Consider the following 16,584-nt stretch of genomic DNA (forward strand, 5'->3'; position numbering starts at 1 on the left):
TAAAGCAGGCATCGCGGTGGACGCCTCGTTCAGCGCAGATCGCATTCACAACATGCCGTTTGAGAATTCCGATAATAATTCCCGCTTCTTGTCATTTACATTTCACAATGATTCTGAATTAATTTTTATAACTGCACATTTTGTTAATTTTTATAAATTAATCTTATTTTGGAAATAGGTGTTTAAATTACATTTATTAGTTAATTTTTTAATCCCGAGTGCATTGTTTACACTTAAATAATGGATATTTAAAAGCTATTAGACTAAGGTGCATAATCAGACAATGATGCATCAGTTGTGCATCTGGTTGATGTTGACGCTGGTGTTTTGTTCAGTAATTTGAGGACTTGTCTGTTAGTACAGATATTTGTCAGTGTTATTATTTGTCCGATGTCAGATGTGATGGAGGGTTTTAAAGACAGCAGAAACTCTAAAACTCCTGGAAGTTTTTCAATATCAAAAGGTGATAAACGTCATGCAACAATAATGAAATTCAACATGATGATTATTATATTACATTAAGTAACTTGATGATTTCACAGGATATCCAGTGGAGCCATGGCACAGTACTCCTGTAAAAAAGGTTGGTTGTTTTTCTAAATTGTTTTATGTTATAATATCACTCATCATGATCTCATATGAACTCCTTCAATTCTATTTAAAAAGCATCCCATGATGTTTGCTGAGAAGGTATACAGAACTGTAATGTGTGTCGACTTTGAATAAGCTAAATTTTTTACTGTATTAATTTTTTGGTTATTTTTAGTCACTATGTGATTTCCTTCCATTTGTGTTCTTAGATTGTTTTGATGAATTTATGATTATTCTAAGATGTGGAAATTGGAGATCATAAAAAATAAGAAGTGGCCTAAATTCTGACTGATAATCTAATCCTCTAAAAAAATCTTTTAGGTAACACTTTAGTATGAGGAACACATATTCACTCTTAACTAACGTTGCGACTTTTGCCTCAATAATCTCCTAATTTACTGCTTATTAATAGTTAGTTAGGTAGTTGTATCATTTAAGTTTAAGTATTGGGTAGGATTAAGGGATGTAGAATAATGGTCATGCAGAATAGAGCATTAATATGTGAATGATATGACAAAAAAAGTCAAGTTATTGCATGTTTATCTTGCATTTTCTCAGTAAACAGAATGCATACGTTTTACAGTTTTAATGTGTTTTGTTTTGCATTTTCTGTGCATTGTTTGTATTGCAGTGTGTAAATGTTCCTTTGTATTTATCGTAATGGTGATTTTGTGTTCAGCAGTTGCATATTAAATTCAAATAAAAGCGATTTGATGCTCATTTTATGATACTCAATTCTTCAGAATCTTTTTGCTGCTTATGAGACCCCAGATGTTTCCTCCACCAAGCTCCAAGATGAAAACAGAACGAGACCAGCAGCACTGAGTTTGCAAGATCTCTCAAAACCATCGTCCTCTTTTTCATTGACGCAGAACTTCCAGGTACATACATTTTGTTTGAAATGGCTTAAAGTGATTTCCCACATTTGCTGCTTATTGCTTGATAATTCCCAGTTTTCCAGAATACTATTTAATTTTAAAACTGATTGGCATATTAACTTTTGGATGAGTTTGTGGCTCAAGTATTGTCCTGTTTTTGTGATGTTAGCAGACACCAGATAACGGGTTGGAGGTCTCCACCATGCAGAGGCAGCGGCTGGAGTTGCAGCTTCTCATAGCCGAATTAAAGGACCGCGACCAGGAGCTCAACTCTATGGCAGCTGCCCATCACAAGCAGCTGCTGTCCTGGGAGCAGGACCGTCAGAGAGTGCTGATCCTGGAACAGAGATGTTCCCGAATGGAGGGTGAGAGTGAATTCAGTGTGAAGTTCACTTATAATTTTGCACCAAACACACTCATTTAGTTTTAATGACCATTTCCACTTTTTTTTCTGTCCTGTAGAATCAAACAGGTTGTTTTTGATACTGTACCTTTAAGACCTCTGTATTAAACACTTAGGCCCGGTTTCACAGACAGGGCTTAGATTAAGCCAGGATTAGACCTTAGTTCAATTAGGACATTTATGTAGCTTTTATAAACGTGCCTTTGAAAAAAAACATAACTGATGTGCATCTTGAGACAAAAAAATGGCTGCAGTTTCAAATCGTTGCACAATTTGAGCATCCGGACCAGTTTGAATAAATAAATAAGTGGACGGTATGATCAACTCTTTTGATTCAAAGTAGCAAGAAATTCAGTTTTCCTTGAATCTAAGCGTCTCTTCTGCTCATCAAGGCTGCATTTTGATCAAAAATACAGTGAAAAGAGTAATATTGTGAAATCATTACAATTTACCAGAGCTGATTTGTATTTGAGTATATTGTAAAATGTAATTTATTCCTGTGATCAAAGCTGAGTTTCTGCATCATTACTCCAGTCTTCAGTGTCACATGATCCTTCAGAAATCATTCTAATATGCTGATTATTATTACCGTAATGTTGAAAACAGTTGTGCTGCTTCATATTGTTGTGGAAACCGTGATACATTTTTTTCAGGAAGTTCATAAAAGTTTTTTAAATAGATTTTTTTTGTAACATAAATGTCATCACTGTCACTTTTGATTCACTTTGTCCATCCATGTTGAATAAAAGTAGTAATTTCTTTAAAAAAAAAAACTGTATGGTGTAACTTCTCTGCTCATGGTTGCCTAGATGAGCTGGTGAAGCGTAATGAGGTGATCAGAACTCTCAGTAAGCGGACGAAGGGGGCGGAAGCGAGAGAGAAAGACTCGTACAGAGATCTCAACACCACCCAACAGCAACTGCACGAGCTGAGCCGGAGACAGATGAACAACAGCAGACATGAGCAGGACTTGGAGGTGAAGTACATTTTTCCTTTTTACTCAGAGCCTTTGGTCTAGCATGTCCCATAACCTGATCCCATCATTTCTTGTCTTCTATCTTGCATCAATTAAATGACACTCATAGGAGAGGAACCAGAGTCTGAACTCCACAGTCATGAGACTGTCATCACAGGTGGGGCAGCTGCAGGTGCGCGAGGAAGAGCTCAGCTCCATGCTCAAACTGAAGGTAGCAGAGACCTAAAACACTCACACATCCTTTATCTTATGTCCTATGAATCAGACACATTCATGTAAGTGCATGCTTTTTTTTTTATCAGGATAAAGATGTGATTGAGGCCACAAATCACATTTTAGAGCTGTCTGGACGTCTTTGTGACCTAGAGAAATCACTTGAAGAGCTGCGAACACGTGAGAGCAAAACGCTGCGGGAAATGGAGGAACACAAACACCGATTCAGAGAGGACAGACATGAAAACACACAACTAAAAGGTAGATAGGGTTATTTAACAATCCCAGAGTCATGATTGGTGTTCGCCGGGAATCTCTTGCTTACTGTAAATCTACTGTTAGAAAAATAAAGAATAAAAGTATGCTGTTAAAAACATTTTTTTTAAATTCTTTTTTTTGCAGCTGAGCTTCAGGAAAAAAACATTGAGAACAACAGCCTGAGAGAAGAACTCATCCGCTTAAAGCAGGAAAACCAGCTTCTGAAGAAAGAGATCACTGCTGTTGAATTTCAGAGGATGAGTATGTCACTACTGTACGTTTTATAGAGTATGAGAACAGCATCCTAGGAATGTTCTGGACTTTTTCAGACTGTTGCGGAAATGTGAATTTTAAGGGTATGTTTTGAAAAATATGTTAAAAAAAGTTATTAAATTGTCAGTAAATGTTTTAAATTAAAGTTCACAAGCACATCGTTACACAATGTTATTAATGCCTAAAGAGTAAATGTAAATCTTTTAAAAAATGTTCCGGAACAGCCATAATAAAACAATGATAACAAACAGCAATAATGCCTATACAAACACTAACTGGTGCAGAAAACATATCGTATAGTCTTTATGATTAATGTCTTAAATGGTATTTGTGTCTGTTTTCCAGATGAAGATAAAAGCTGGAGGAATGAATTCCTTGAACTATCCCGATCAAAACAAGCCCGAGCTGAATCTGAGCTGATCTGTCTGCGGCAGGTGATGTTTTTTCTTTCTTTCAAAACTCCCTCTTTTTTTCATCGTCCAATATCAGTCGGCGTTCAGTTTTAGAAATATCTGTCCTTCCCATTTGTTCTTCTGGAGCAGTTTTTCCAGTTTGTCAGCATGCATCAAAGACTTCCTGCATTCCTTTTCCATGACATTTAACTTGGTCGTGATCTTTTCTTAAACAGCACCAGTAATCTTTCATCAGTTTGAAACCAGCTGTAATGTTTTTCTGTGTTTTTAAGGATAGTTTCGGTCTTTGATTCTGCCATTAACTAGTCTACAAAGATACACCTGTGACCTCCTTACATAAATAATAAAATTAATATTTTATGGACTAGATGTTTTATTAAAGCTCTGTGTCGTGCCTAACAACGTCCGTTAGCTGTTCTAAATTCACTGTAAACCACGGCTTCACAGGGCTTATTGCTTTATTATTTTCTATGAGTTATTTTAAGTATGGCGTGACTAAACCAATCAACATATCTGATGTTTAAAATATATTTGTGTCCTAACCAGCCAATCACATGGTCCAGTTAGGTAGCCCCGCCCTCCATGACATCTCATTGGTCCATAATCCTTCTCCACATTACTGGATCTACAGCATCAGATAGTTCTGATTGGTTATGATTTGCTTCACACCAAGTTTAGACATAATGAATGACTGATGCATGTATTTGTGACAGGTGTGTGAAAACCAACAGAACGACCTCCAGCTGCTGAAGCTGAACTTGGAGAGCGCCAGAGAGGCACTCCGACATCACGAGGGTCAAAGGTCACGTGAGAGGTGGGCATCTACAATGTACAGTGTATTATAAACTTAAATTGCTTATTTCAGCCACTTGCTTTACTTCTGTCCAGACCGGTGTGATTTTAGTATTTATTAATATTATACATTAGTGCTTCAACATCAACTTATTTCAGTTGGTTGCCATGGCTAATTTTCGTTTTAAGTTATTCATTTAATATTTATATGTTTTATTTCAGTTTACAAAAAATGTCTTTATTAGCTTTAGTTTCATTTTAGTGAAGGATAATAACCCTGGTGCAGACGTCTTGAGTTATGAGTGTTATTGTGTTCGTAGGGCTGATTCTGGTTTAGGAGACAGTCATGTGCTAGAATACAGCGATCATCAAGGGACAGAACTAGAAACAGGGCTAATGTCCACACTCGGCCCATCGGTTTTAACGCAGCATCCTTGTGTCGAAATGGAAACCCAGACTGACTTTGGCGCAACTTTGAGCACCACGATCCATGAGGTCGCAGAACAGTCAGCCATAGAGGACAGTTGCTCAGGCACCAACAGCGTTGAGAACACCTGTACAACTTGCCGGTTTGATGTCAGTGAACAAGAGTCAGCCGAGATGGAAATGAAGGAAAGAGCGAAGACCTGTGTTGAGTTGTTAATCCAGTCCGCTCCCTGCGGTGAAAGCGCTAACAGCCAATCAGAAGCTCCACAGATTCAGGCAGTATATTCTGACGCTAGAGCTGACGTGGATGTAATGGCTGTCATTGACTATGATGCAGAGACAGGAACTCCTATCTGTGTTGTCGATGTGGATATCAATCCAAGATTCTCTTGGTAGGATTAACTAGCTTTGTCTTGTGGGTTAGATTGTAGTCATATTATGTAGGCCTGCATTGAAAGCTCTGCAGATTTCCACAGAATCCGAATGCAAAGTTGCTTGAGTTTTGGGTAAAAGATTCATACAATTGGCAGATGCTTTTATTCAAAGTGAATTCAATTGCATATGAGTTTTTGCATTTCATCAGGTCATGCATTCCATAGGAATCAAACCCATGACCTTGGATATGCAGGAATGTTAAAAGCACAAACTAAATGCCAATATAATTTGTCTTTTTTGGTCGTTTATTAGAGGAGAAACATGTATTTTATATGCCTCTAGCAGCACAAAACAGAATATAGTGCAACAGTTGGTTTCCCCAAGTAAAAATCTCATTATTTTTCTCCTTAGAGGAATTGATTTTTTTAAAGATAACTTATAAAACGAAACAAAATAAAAAAAACAACAACTTTGAGCTACGAAGATGTTAATCGATGCATTATTTTGACTTTTTTATAAAATAATCACGTTTCACAGTGGTATTCCTTTGTGAGAAACAAACATTACCCATGATTCTGCAAAGAAATCTCCACCAATCAGAGAATCGAAACGAGCAAATCAAGCCAAAAGAGTGCTTTAGCACCCTCCCTCTCACATGAAGCACTGAGAATGACGTAATAAAGTTGTAGATATTTATGTGCAAATTTTGCAATAAACAAAAAAAATTATAATTATATACATTAATCAACATCTTTAAATTAATAGTTAATATTTAACCATTGTGATTATTTCAAAATGCCAAAATAATGTCTTCTATTGTCTTCCATCAGAATTTGGATAATTTGATAATGTTTCCAGCCATCAATGGTGAACTTTCAGCTCTGTTTTTACCACGTTTTACCATATTAAAATTCACTGCACCAAAGTTTGCAGATTTCTTTGCAGATTTAATCTGGGCATGTTTTGATATCAATGCTAATAGGTGTGTTCGACTTGAAGCGGCGCTGTGCAGACCTATCAGTCTATGACATCAAAGTACCGCGAGAGCGATTAGAGGACAGGCGGCTCCATATGCTTTCGAATCGCTCTCTCTGTACTTTGATGTCATACACCGATCAGTCTCGCTTCAAGTCGAACACACCTAATGTTGTTGGCCTGATAATAATAATTGTGCCTTTCTCTTGGGTTAACTAGCACAGCAGATCTGAGCCTTCACCTGGATTGTCCCTCCCCCTCTCACCATAGTAGGCGGAGCTCTATCAGTTTATCCGATTCTACAATAAGCATTGAACTCCATGGCAATGAGGTAGTCCACCACATCACAACAAACACTTTACATATATTGTACTTGTACTTTAGGGATTTTTCTGTATTTATAGGGATTTTTCTGTATTTATGTGTAAATCAGGATAAAAAAATTGCTGCATTTTCAAATACATTTAAATTGCATCTATTTGTTCTGTAAAATAACAATTATAATTATGATGATCATGATGATAATGATTATTATTATTATTTAATACTTATTTATTTAATAATTATTTATTTTTACAGTACTATAGTATTACTGCAATATTAGTATATTTATTAATTTATATTTGATAATTTAAATAATAATAAAATAATAGTATTTAGTATATTATTATTAATAAATACTAATTTTGTACAGTGCAATATTTTATTGCAATAGTAATATATTTATTTGATTTAATTTTATAATGTAAATAATTTTATAATGTAAATAATAAAAATAACAATAGAATTTTGATGAATAATTATTATTAAATACAAATTTTTACAGTTCAATAGTAATATATTTTTATTGATTTAATGTTTATAATTTTATAATAATACACATTTTAATTAATAATATTAATTATTATTAAATACTCATTTTTTACAGTACAATAGTATTATTGCAATAGTAATATATTTGTTTATTAATTTCACATTTGTGTTTTAGGCATATTTAAATGATGCTATCAATCTCTGTATTTATCGCATGTATATTTGCGTCTCACGCAGGATTGTTACAGCTCATCCACAAGCCGTTTACAGCGGCTGCTGGCTGAATCTCAGGAAATGGTGGCAAGTTTGGAAAGCTCTGCCAGGAAATCTGACAGCCCAGGGAAATCTCAAAGCCCCACAAACTGCAATGCTGAATGTCACCTCCAGAGTAACCATGGCTATGGCACCCACTCCCAATCCTCCACCCAGAGCCAAGAGGAAAGTCAACCATGCAGGGTATGTCCCTTTAAGAGGATGTAGGCTGTAAGCAGGGGTGTGTGATATACCAGAGACACGATTAACCGGTAAACATTTGTCAACCGGTAGAGATTTTGGACTATCGTCTCTATCGCGGTTACACTCGCACTCATGCGCTCGCTCTCTGAGAGAGTTTCTGATCAAACTGAGTGCTTTTTTGCCAACTAATTGGACTTGAACGGTTAAATACACACACTTGTGTGTCAAAGCGACCATGTCTTTGCAACATTGCAAATGTTTATGTTTTAAGTGAACGTAAACAGTTGAGAAAGAAAACGCATGAGTACATTGGATTCGTACAGTCGGTCTTAAAGTGACAACACCCAATTTACCTGCTGTCGTTATCAACAAAACAGAGAAAATCTCTTACTGCTCTTTACTGAATCACTTTTGTAACTTTAATAAGAATAATTAAATATTTAATTTACATGAACACTATGCAGTGTTTTTTTAAATGCATTTGATTACTTTATACAGTGCTTGAAGTTTTTCAGGTTGAAAATGGTGATGAGAATTATGAAATTTCAGTGGTATCCAAAATAAACATATCGCTATCGTGAAATAAAATTTAGGGATGCACCAATATGAACATTTTGGCCGATACCAATAACCAATAATTCTTTATATCTGAAAGCTGATAACCGATATATTGGCCGATAAATCTAAATTACAAAAACAAAAGTTTCACCATTAAATCCATGTCTCAAGCACACAATTATAATGATGTTCTCATTATAATTTTATATGCATCTGAAGTGTCTCATCTGAAGGAAGTAATCCATTATTTATCAGCTTTAATATATCAGGTAAATTGTTCTAATCTGGCCGATAACGATGACAAAAAAAATGAGAATTTATCGACTGATACCGATATGGTGGCCGATATATCGGGCATCCCTAATAAAATTAGATTTTGGTCATATCGCTCACCCCTAGCTGAATGATTACTTATTACATCACATTTGCACAATCATTTAATGCATAGTAAAAATTATGCTTCAAGATTAAACTGCAACTAAATGGCATTTCCTCCTTAATTTCCTAAAGGACTCCCAGTGACTCCCAGAGCATCAGCGCACATTTGCTACAAGGAAGCAAGTAATCCACAGAGCCACGAGAACCGGCGGATCCCTGTTCATCTTCTCTTCCTGCTTCTGAAAAATAAATCAATTTTTTGCAACCAAAGAGTATTGCAAAGCTAACATGTAATTTTTTACAAATGCTGTATTACTTCTTTTCATCAAAATCTATTTGTATGATATGTGTACTAAAATAAGCATTAGTGATTAATTCTACACAAAGCACTACCTCTGCCTGGACAGATGTGAAGACTTGTTATTTATAACTTCAAGTGTTAAACCTGTCTTGCGAGATGACACAATGGCGCTGGTTGTTTTTTTGTCATTCCAGTTTCCCCTGTCATCCAACCTGTTTGGTTTCTAAGATAATGAACTGGTATGTGGCTCTAGTCTAGATCGTTGTTTTTTACACCTGAAAAATCCAGTGTTATTCTCACAGTAAGGAGAAGGAGCCATCAACCTTTTCAAAAGCCACTGAAACACAGTGTATTTGCATAATCTCAGGACATTTAAGAGAACAATAAAGGTCTTTACATGCTACCATTGACTTGGTTGACCCTGAAATACAATTTCAGATTGAGTAAAGGATGACAAAGCCTGTCTAAGAAACTCACCTGTTTATGACTCGTTGACGTGACAGGTAGATCTCAGGTGTGTGTGTGTGTGTATGTGAGAGAGCGAGAGAGTTTGTCGGGACTCAATCGATCATTTGTACAATTGGTTTAATCTGAGCAAGAATTAAAACATGGCCTCAAAGAAAACCGAATCGAAGAAAAACGAGAAAACGGATAAATCTGAAAAGGCTTTAGCTGCGGAAAAGGAGCAATTCGTCAAACTACAGGTGAGATTTCAACGTGCATGTGATGTTCAGTGGTCACTGTTTTTCAAAGAATTTATTATTAATGATACTTTCACTGATAATCTTTTTGTTTGTTTGTTTTTCTTTCAATAATAAAATAATGTAATATGACAGAAAACAATGATAATATTTCCCACTTTTAAATCTCCATATTACACGCTTCGCGTCGTCACCGCGACGTTATTACTGCGTACGTTATAAGCGTAATCGTCATTATATTTTAATATACACTGTTTTCATTTACATTCTGTGGTTTTTGGACATACGTCATTATAGTAACGTGTTTTTTGGACGTGTACCGCGGTGATAAAAGGCTTTTTGGTATGTACCACAGTTTGTACCATGTTTTGGGGGGGCCTGATATACTAGTCAGTTTAATTACCATCAACCTTTTTGGGTATGTACCATTGTAATTCCATTTGTACCATGGTAATATATTTTACCATAGTAATATCTCTTTTATATGCACCATGCATGGTATTATTTGAAGTACTGTTGGAGTACCATGTTATTATATTTGTATTATATTACTAGGATCCAATACTTTAACTGTACTTTTGTTTGTAATGGTCAAACATGTAAGATCAGACTCAGATGACATACCAGGCAACAATTATTTAGTGGTTATTCATTTGCATTTTTACTTCATTGTATTTGTAATGTGTGTTATTTAATGTTTTAAAATGTGTCATATTAATTCAGCATTACATGTGTGCGTCATTTAATGTTTTATTAAATCTATAAATCGTATTATTTCATCTACTTTACAGCTTCAAAGCATCTCCAAATCCATCACCAGCGCAGAGGCCCCTATCAAAGAGAAATATGGACGCAGTATCCTTTAGTATAGTTTTAATACAGCATATTGTTAATCTGATGCGGGGAGGAAGTTGAATTCATATATCTCCAATTTATAATCATATTAAGATGTATTTGTGTGTTGTAATGAGCATTACACACAGATGCCCAATATTTACAGTAATAGTATGTCCTTAATCAGTTAATCTGTCAATCAAATTTATGTTTAGCGCTTTTCACGATAAACATGGTTTCAAAGCAGCTTTACAGACAATGACTTTAATGTTTATAATATCTTGATATCTTCATGTTGCATTTAGCAGATTAGAGCTTGTCGATAATGTAGTTTACACACAATACATTTTGCAATGTTACAAGCAATCAACCATTTGAGATTTCCTATATTAGAGTATATATCGCCCAATATACACTGCATGTATGCAAATAAATTTGGACATACTTGTATTTCTTACTTTAAATGTAACTATATTATCTCCAAGCTTACTATATAAAGTAGACAGTTGAAATTTGCTCTATATCATCTTTGATATCTGGACTAGTACATTGTCCTAAACATTTGTCCAGAGATTATTTTAGGCACACATAAGGAAGGCGGCGCCGTCACGTTCTGGTCTCATGCCGTGAGTCTGCCGCTGTCCAGCAACGCCATCCTCAGCTGGAAGTTCTGCCACATGGTGCACAAACTCCTCCGAGATGGCCATCCCAACGTCAGTCCCGTCTACCACAGTATCATCAGAAGGCTTTAAGTTCACTTTATTCATCTAAAATGACCCTACACATTTTTGTTTTACTTTCTTTCAGACTTTACGAGACAGCAGAGGTCACACTGCAGGCATTGGACAGATGGGAACATTATGGGTGAGTGTCTAAAATTATCTGGATCTCATATAAATCGATTATTCTTGCATGTGAATCTTTCAACTTCAATTTTGTATGTGTTTGCTGTGTTTTTAGGGGAATCTACATGATAGATATGGACATATTGTTGCGCTTTACGCCAAGCTGCTGTGTATCAAAATCGATTTCCATTTAAAGGCAGGCTTAATGTTTCCTTTAATAACATTTGAGTTCATGAAAACATATACTATCCCGTTTATATATATATATATATATATATGTTGTCCTGTTTCCCCCACAGCATCTGGAAATCCCACCAAACCTTGAAACTCCGGAGGAAGTTCTTGATAAAGCCATCGCTATTGATATCAACAAAGTGTAAGGGCATTGCTTATGATTTAGTTTCCTAAATGATCTGTTAATGGAAATAAATGCTCATGTGTGCTATTTATACAGGTTTGACACGACAGGTGAGGTTCTGGACTACATGGATGGAGCTCTAAAGCTGCAAGAAACAGGTAAGCGTAGTGTCTTATCAAGGAGGCAATAATGTTTTAACACGAAATAAATGCTTTTATTCAGCAATGATGCATTAAATTGATCAAAAGTGACAGTAAATACATTTATAATGTTACATAATATTCCATTTCAAATAAATGCTGTTCTTTCTATTTATCAAAGAATCCTGGAACAAAAGTATCATTGTTTGCACAAAAATATGCAGCAGCACAACAGTTTTCAACATTGATAATAATAATAAATGTTTCTTAAGCAGTAAATTAGCATATTAGAATGATTTCTGAAGGATCATGTGACACTGAAGACTGGAGTAATGATGCTGGAAATTCAGCTTTGATCACAAGAATAAATTACATTAAAAAAATATTCAAATAAAAAAACTTTTTTAACAAGAAATGTTTCACAATATGACTGTTTTCACTGTATTTTTGATCAAATAAATGCAGCCTTGATGAGCAGAAGAGACTTCATTCAAAAACATAAAAAAATCTGTTCGATCTGTTCGATTTTTAATGTTTGTATGTATAATTTATATTTTTTTATATATTTTTTAATGCAGTTTTCCGGCAGATGGAGTCCAGCTCCACCAGCTCTACCACTGCAGTGGGTCAGTGCCGTCTGGCACCGCTGGTTCTGGTCATTCAGGACTGCGGTCCACTCTACCATTTCCTGGTCAAGCTCCTGTTCAAGCTACACAGCCGTGAGTCTCATTCTTAACATGCTTCTCTCTTTATTTAAGTGAATGATTTTCATTGAGTTCAACACTCGTTGTGCATATGTGTCACAGGAATACCGACGGACGCTCTGTTAGGACACAGAGAGCGATTCCGCGAGCAGTTCAACAGGTAACGGTGGTCTGCAGTCAATTTTAGTCAATACCAAAAGCCAATGACCAATATTATGGTTCATATCTTTATTTAAATAAACAGCATTGAAACCAAAGCTCCAATCTAGAAATTTGAAAGTAATATCAGACATCAAAACATTCAAATGTAAAGGCAATTTTAAAGGAAAGTTCACCAAAAAAATGAAAATCCTGTCATCATTTACTCACCCTCATGCCGTTCCAAACCCGTAAGCCTAAATTCAATCTGTTCATCATATAAAGCGATTGAGTCTCTTCAGAAAATTTGAACTAAACCACTCAATTCACATGAATTAGTTTTACGATCTCTTTATGAACTTTTTGAAGCGTCAGAGTGGTAGTTGTGTAGCCGTCAATGGAGGGACTGAAAGCTCTCAGATTTAATTAAAAAGATCTTCATTTGTGTTCTGAAGACGAACAAAAGTCTTACGGGTTTGGAACGACATTAAGGTGACGAAATAAAAACAGAATTTTTGGGTGAGTTATCCCTTTAATGTTTGACTTATTGTTGACCATCAGTCTTTGTCCTCCACAGTTTGACACAGTTTTTCGAGAGAGCGAGAGGGATGGAGTTTTTCAAAACTATCATTCAGATCCCTGATCTTCCTAATGTAAGATTTTCACATCCATATTTAATCAAATTTCCAATGTTGACTGAAATTTTTTTCACAAAATCCTATAAAAGAAATAATAATTGTCATTTTGCGTAACATGTTGGACATGTGAATAAATGCTGCTTAAATTAAAGATCCTGAATGTTTTAGGAGCCTCCAAATTTCCTGCGTGCGGCTTCGCTCGCTGATCACGTGAAGCCCGTGGTCGTTCAGAACGAGAGAATCCCGGACGATGATGATACGGAGACGCAGCTGGGTTTTGGTGAAGGACAGTACCAGATGGTAAACACAGCCTGGAGTGCTCAAGCTTTAGCTGTAGGCCAGTAGCTCGGCTTGCAGCAGATCTGTTGTTACATCTGTGACAATCTTAACATTTGATTATTTTGCTCAACAGTATTACGGTTACAACCAGTTTGACCCTCCAAGTGACATACCAGAGCAAAGGTAACACACACCTGAGATCTACTCGCTTTATGAGATCTATTTCATGTGTATAAATGGAGAGCAAAGTTGACAAAGATAAGCTGTGTTGATAGTTTTGATGGGAAAAGGCATTTCTTTTCATTTGACCTATATATCCTCAGAGAGACTGAGGCTGATACTCTGAGGAAGGAACTTGAGGTGGTGAAACCAGAGCTGGAGCTTATAAAAGTGGAGGTAAGGCATTTGACTTTACTTGCATCTGTCTTGAAGAAGTATTTTCTTCTCCTGTGATTCCCATCACTGGTGTGTCTGCAGGCCCAGCGCGCCGTGGTCCAGCTCAAAACTCAAGTGAATATGCTGGAATCTGAGCTTGATGAGCAGCGGACGCACAAGCAGATGGCGCTGGTGGAGAACGAACGTCTGCGCATGGAGATGGAGAACCTCAGAGCCCAGACCGCAGTCGCCGCCAGCATTCAGGCCACGGCCGATGACGCGGGCAGTGAGTGACCTCTGACCCCAGACACGCTTTAAAAACACATACATTACCGTTCAAAAGTTTGGGGTCTAAGATTTTTTGTTAACACTTTACAATAAGGTTGCATTGGTTAATGCATTAACTAACATGAACTAACAAAGAGTGATATAGTATAGCGCACAGACTGAAATTGACAGGGTTTTGTTTTGCGCCGTCAGTTATAGGGTCACGGCGGGGAGTTCGGGGAAAGGTCGGGTAGAGAGAAACGAGCGAGTGAGTTCGGCTGGTGTGTTTGTGAACAGTTGTTCTTGCGTTCCGATTAAAGGTTCAGAAATGGAGCCTCCCTTGTCTGTCGTTCTTCAGACGTTACAATATTCTTACAGCATTTATTAACTTTTGTTAAAGGGATACTTCAGAATTTAGCATTAAGCTTTGTATTAGTAGAAAACCTGTAGTATTTTCGAATTACCGTGCTTTCCACCCTCATATCCCCCTGAGAGGAGAGATTTATGTATTTTTTGTCTGGAAAAAATCCTCCGATGACGCAAAAATCGTCATTTTGCGTCATCGGAGGATTTTTTGGCCAGAGGCTAAAGACTACAGCCAGTAGTAGGAGCTGTCCCGCACAGTAGCGGTTTTTGGCACGGGCGAACCGGGCAATCGCCCGGGGCGGCATTTTTGGGGGGGGGGCGGCGCCGCCGGCACGAGCAGAAAAAAAATAAAAAATAAAAAAATTCTGCGCCGCGAAGCGGTTTTCTATTATCTATCATTTCACTGTGTGGGGAATTGGCAAATTTGCGCCCCCTGGCTGCAGCTGCAGGCGCCCCTGCTTGCTGAGAAGATGCCGTGCACAGAAGCTGTTTGTTTGAGAAGGGGAAAGGGGAGGGGGCGCGGAGGCGCGGGCGCGGATGACAGTTCACCTCTGGGTCTCTCCCAAATGGAACGGACAAGGGGGGGGGGAACGGGGGATCCATATAGTTATCTAAGTCGGTCACACCTCGACTTTCTTCCAAATAACGCACATTTCATTCATAATATTATAAATACAGGCCTCTATATTTCCTGCACATTTTAGTTTTTCTGAATTGTTTGAATGGCTAATAAAAATAGGTAATACAAAACGATTACTTGGTCACCACCACCAAGGTGAATTGGTTTAGTCTTGACTTCTGGTCGTGGCGCTCGAAGGGGGTCTCACCCAGGGTGTAATTCAATGTAGAACCGCCACTGGTCCCGCATGTGTTCAACCCGCCCATAGAGGGATCTCACTCACAGAATGTACACATAGTGTCAGCCATCTTTCTTTGGAAGCTAAGCTAGCAGGCTCTTGTTCTGGGAGAAAGCTGAGTAGTAGGAGAAAGCTGAGTAGTAGGGGTTACCATCCTCTTTTTCACAGACATGTCCGGCCGTTGAGATCGTCCAAAATGTCCGGGATTCGGCTTTTGCTTTCTGCAGTCGCCATTCATTGTTTACATGCACACCTTTTGTTTCAATCTAACTGAATTCATTCCGATTGGTGAATCTGAATGTAGTGTTTACATGAACGCTAAACAAGTGATCGATTGATGTGCGTTTTAACATTGCTAAGAAAATTCCCGCTCCTCCGTGAGAGATAGGAGACCGCTGCGTCCCAGTAATGACGCCACCGGACTCGCGCCGTTCTCCCGCGCCCCTCAGCCTCGTCCTGCTCGCCACAGTAAACATAATGAATGGCGACTGTAGAACGCAAAAGCCGAATCCTGGACATTTTGGGTGATCTCGAAATCGTCACGGAGACTCACTAGTAGCCTAGCCTTGTTGTTTTCAACTGCGCTCTCTTACCGGTAGGCGTGGCTTGGGAGTGGCCTCCTAGGGCAGCGAAGCAAGTGCATTCTGGGAGTTGTTGTCTTTCATCCACATAAGCCAAAAATACATTTTCTGGCTTTTCTCAGTCTAGAAAGCTCCAAATTCAAAAATAATTTCACATTTCTTCTACATGAATGACCTATTTTAAATACACATTCATCTTTCCAGAGGTCAAGTATCCCTTTAATGTTAGTTATTAAAAAGTTTATGTTAAATCACAGTGCATTAACTAATGTTAGCAGATACAACTTTTAATGTTAAAAATGCATTAGTAAATGTTGAAATTAACATTAACTAAGATTAATAAATATTGTTCATTGCTTGTTCATGTAACTAATATTAACAAATAAAACCTTATTGTAAAGTGTTACTGATTTAAAAAAAAA

At 37.2% G+C, this 16,584-nt stretch overlaps 2 protein-coding genes across 5 annotated transcripts in view; both read left to right on the plus strand.

Moving 5' to 3' along the window:
• ccdc62 (coiled-coil domain containing 62) lies at positions 1-9,482 on the plus strand. 4 transcript variants are annotated; one of them, XM_082157985.1, is made up of 14 exons: positions 1-463; positions 543-583; positions 1,335-1,472; positions 1,642-1,834; positions 2,682-2,848; positions 2,958-3,059; positions 3,151-3,322; positions 3,464-3,580; positions 3,938-4,026; positions 4,719-4,819; positions 5,118-5,615; positions 6,793-6,904; positions 7,624-7,842; positions 8,911-9,482. In XM_082157985.1, the coding sequence occupies exons 1-14, from the start codon at positions 391-393 to the stop codon at positions 8,920-8,922; spliced, it is 2,034 nt and encodes a 677-aa protein (XP_082014111.1). In that variant the 5' UTR covers positions 1-390; the 3' UTR covers positions 8,923-9,482. The 4 variants fall into 4 exon arrangements, with proteins under 4 accessions (XP_082014111.1, XP_082014110.1, XP_082014113.1 ...); XM_082157984.1 differs by having other exon boundaries at positions 2-463; positions 1,639-1,834; XM_082157987.1 differs by lacking the exon at positions 5,118-5,615 and having other exon boundaries at positions 4-463.
• hip1r (huntingtin interacting protein 1 related) overlaps positions 8,980-16,584 on the plus strand; it is a 19,297-nt gene continuing 11,692 nt past the window's right edge. Inside the window, exons 1-14 of the mRNA XM_082157944.1 lie at positions 8,980-9,783; positions 10,572-10,635; positions 11,185-11,327; positions 11,422-11,478; positions 11,575-11,655; positions 11,759-11,835; positions 11,914-11,975; positions 12,536-12,676; positions 12,764-12,821; positions 13,377-13,452; positions 13,606-13,737; positions 13,850-13,899; positions 14,040-14,112; positions 14,194-14,377. Coding sequence (XP_082014070.1) covers positions 9,688-9,783; positions 10,572-10,635; positions 11,185-11,327; positions 11,422-11,478; positions 11,575-11,655; positions 11,759-11,835; positions 11,914-11,975; positions 12,536-12,676; positions 12,764-12,821; positions 13,377-13,452; positions 13,606-13,737; positions 13,850-13,899; positions 14,040-14,112; positions 14,194-14,377 — 1,294 coding nt within the window. The 5' untranslated portion in view covers positions 8,980-9,687. The remainder of the gene's footprint in view (positions 9,784-10,571; positions 10,636-11,184; positions 11,328-11,421; positions 11,479-11,574; positions 11,656-11,758; positions 11,836-11,913; positions 11,976-12,535; positions 12,677-12,763; positions 12,822-13,376; positions 13,453-13,605; positions 13,738-13,849; positions 13,900-14,039; positions 14,113-14,193; positions 14,378-16,584) is intronic.

Source organism: Leuciscus leuciscus, assembly GCF_965113295.1.
Source record: "Leuciscus leuciscus genome assembly, chromosome: 24".
NCBI lineage: Eukaryota > Metazoa > Chordata > Actinopteri > Cypriniformes > Leuciscidae > Leuciscus > Leuciscus leuciscus.

What these genes read in the sequence shown, in the direction of transcription:
- ccdc62 (XM_082157984.1), top strand. Translation starts at nt 391, where the DNA reads ATGTCAGATGTGATGGAGGGTTTTAAAGACAGCAGAAACTCTAAAACT. An exon ending in TGTTGAATTTCAGAGGATGA is followed by an intron (nt 3,581 to 3,937) that starts GTATGTCACTAC and finishes TCTGTTTTCCAG; the next exon opens with ATGAAGATAAAAGCTGGAGG. An exon ending in ATCAATCCAAGATTCTCTTG is followed by an intron (nt 5,616 to 6,792) that starts GTAGGATTAACT and finishes TGGGTTAACTAG; the next exon opens with CACAGCAGATCTGAGCCTTC.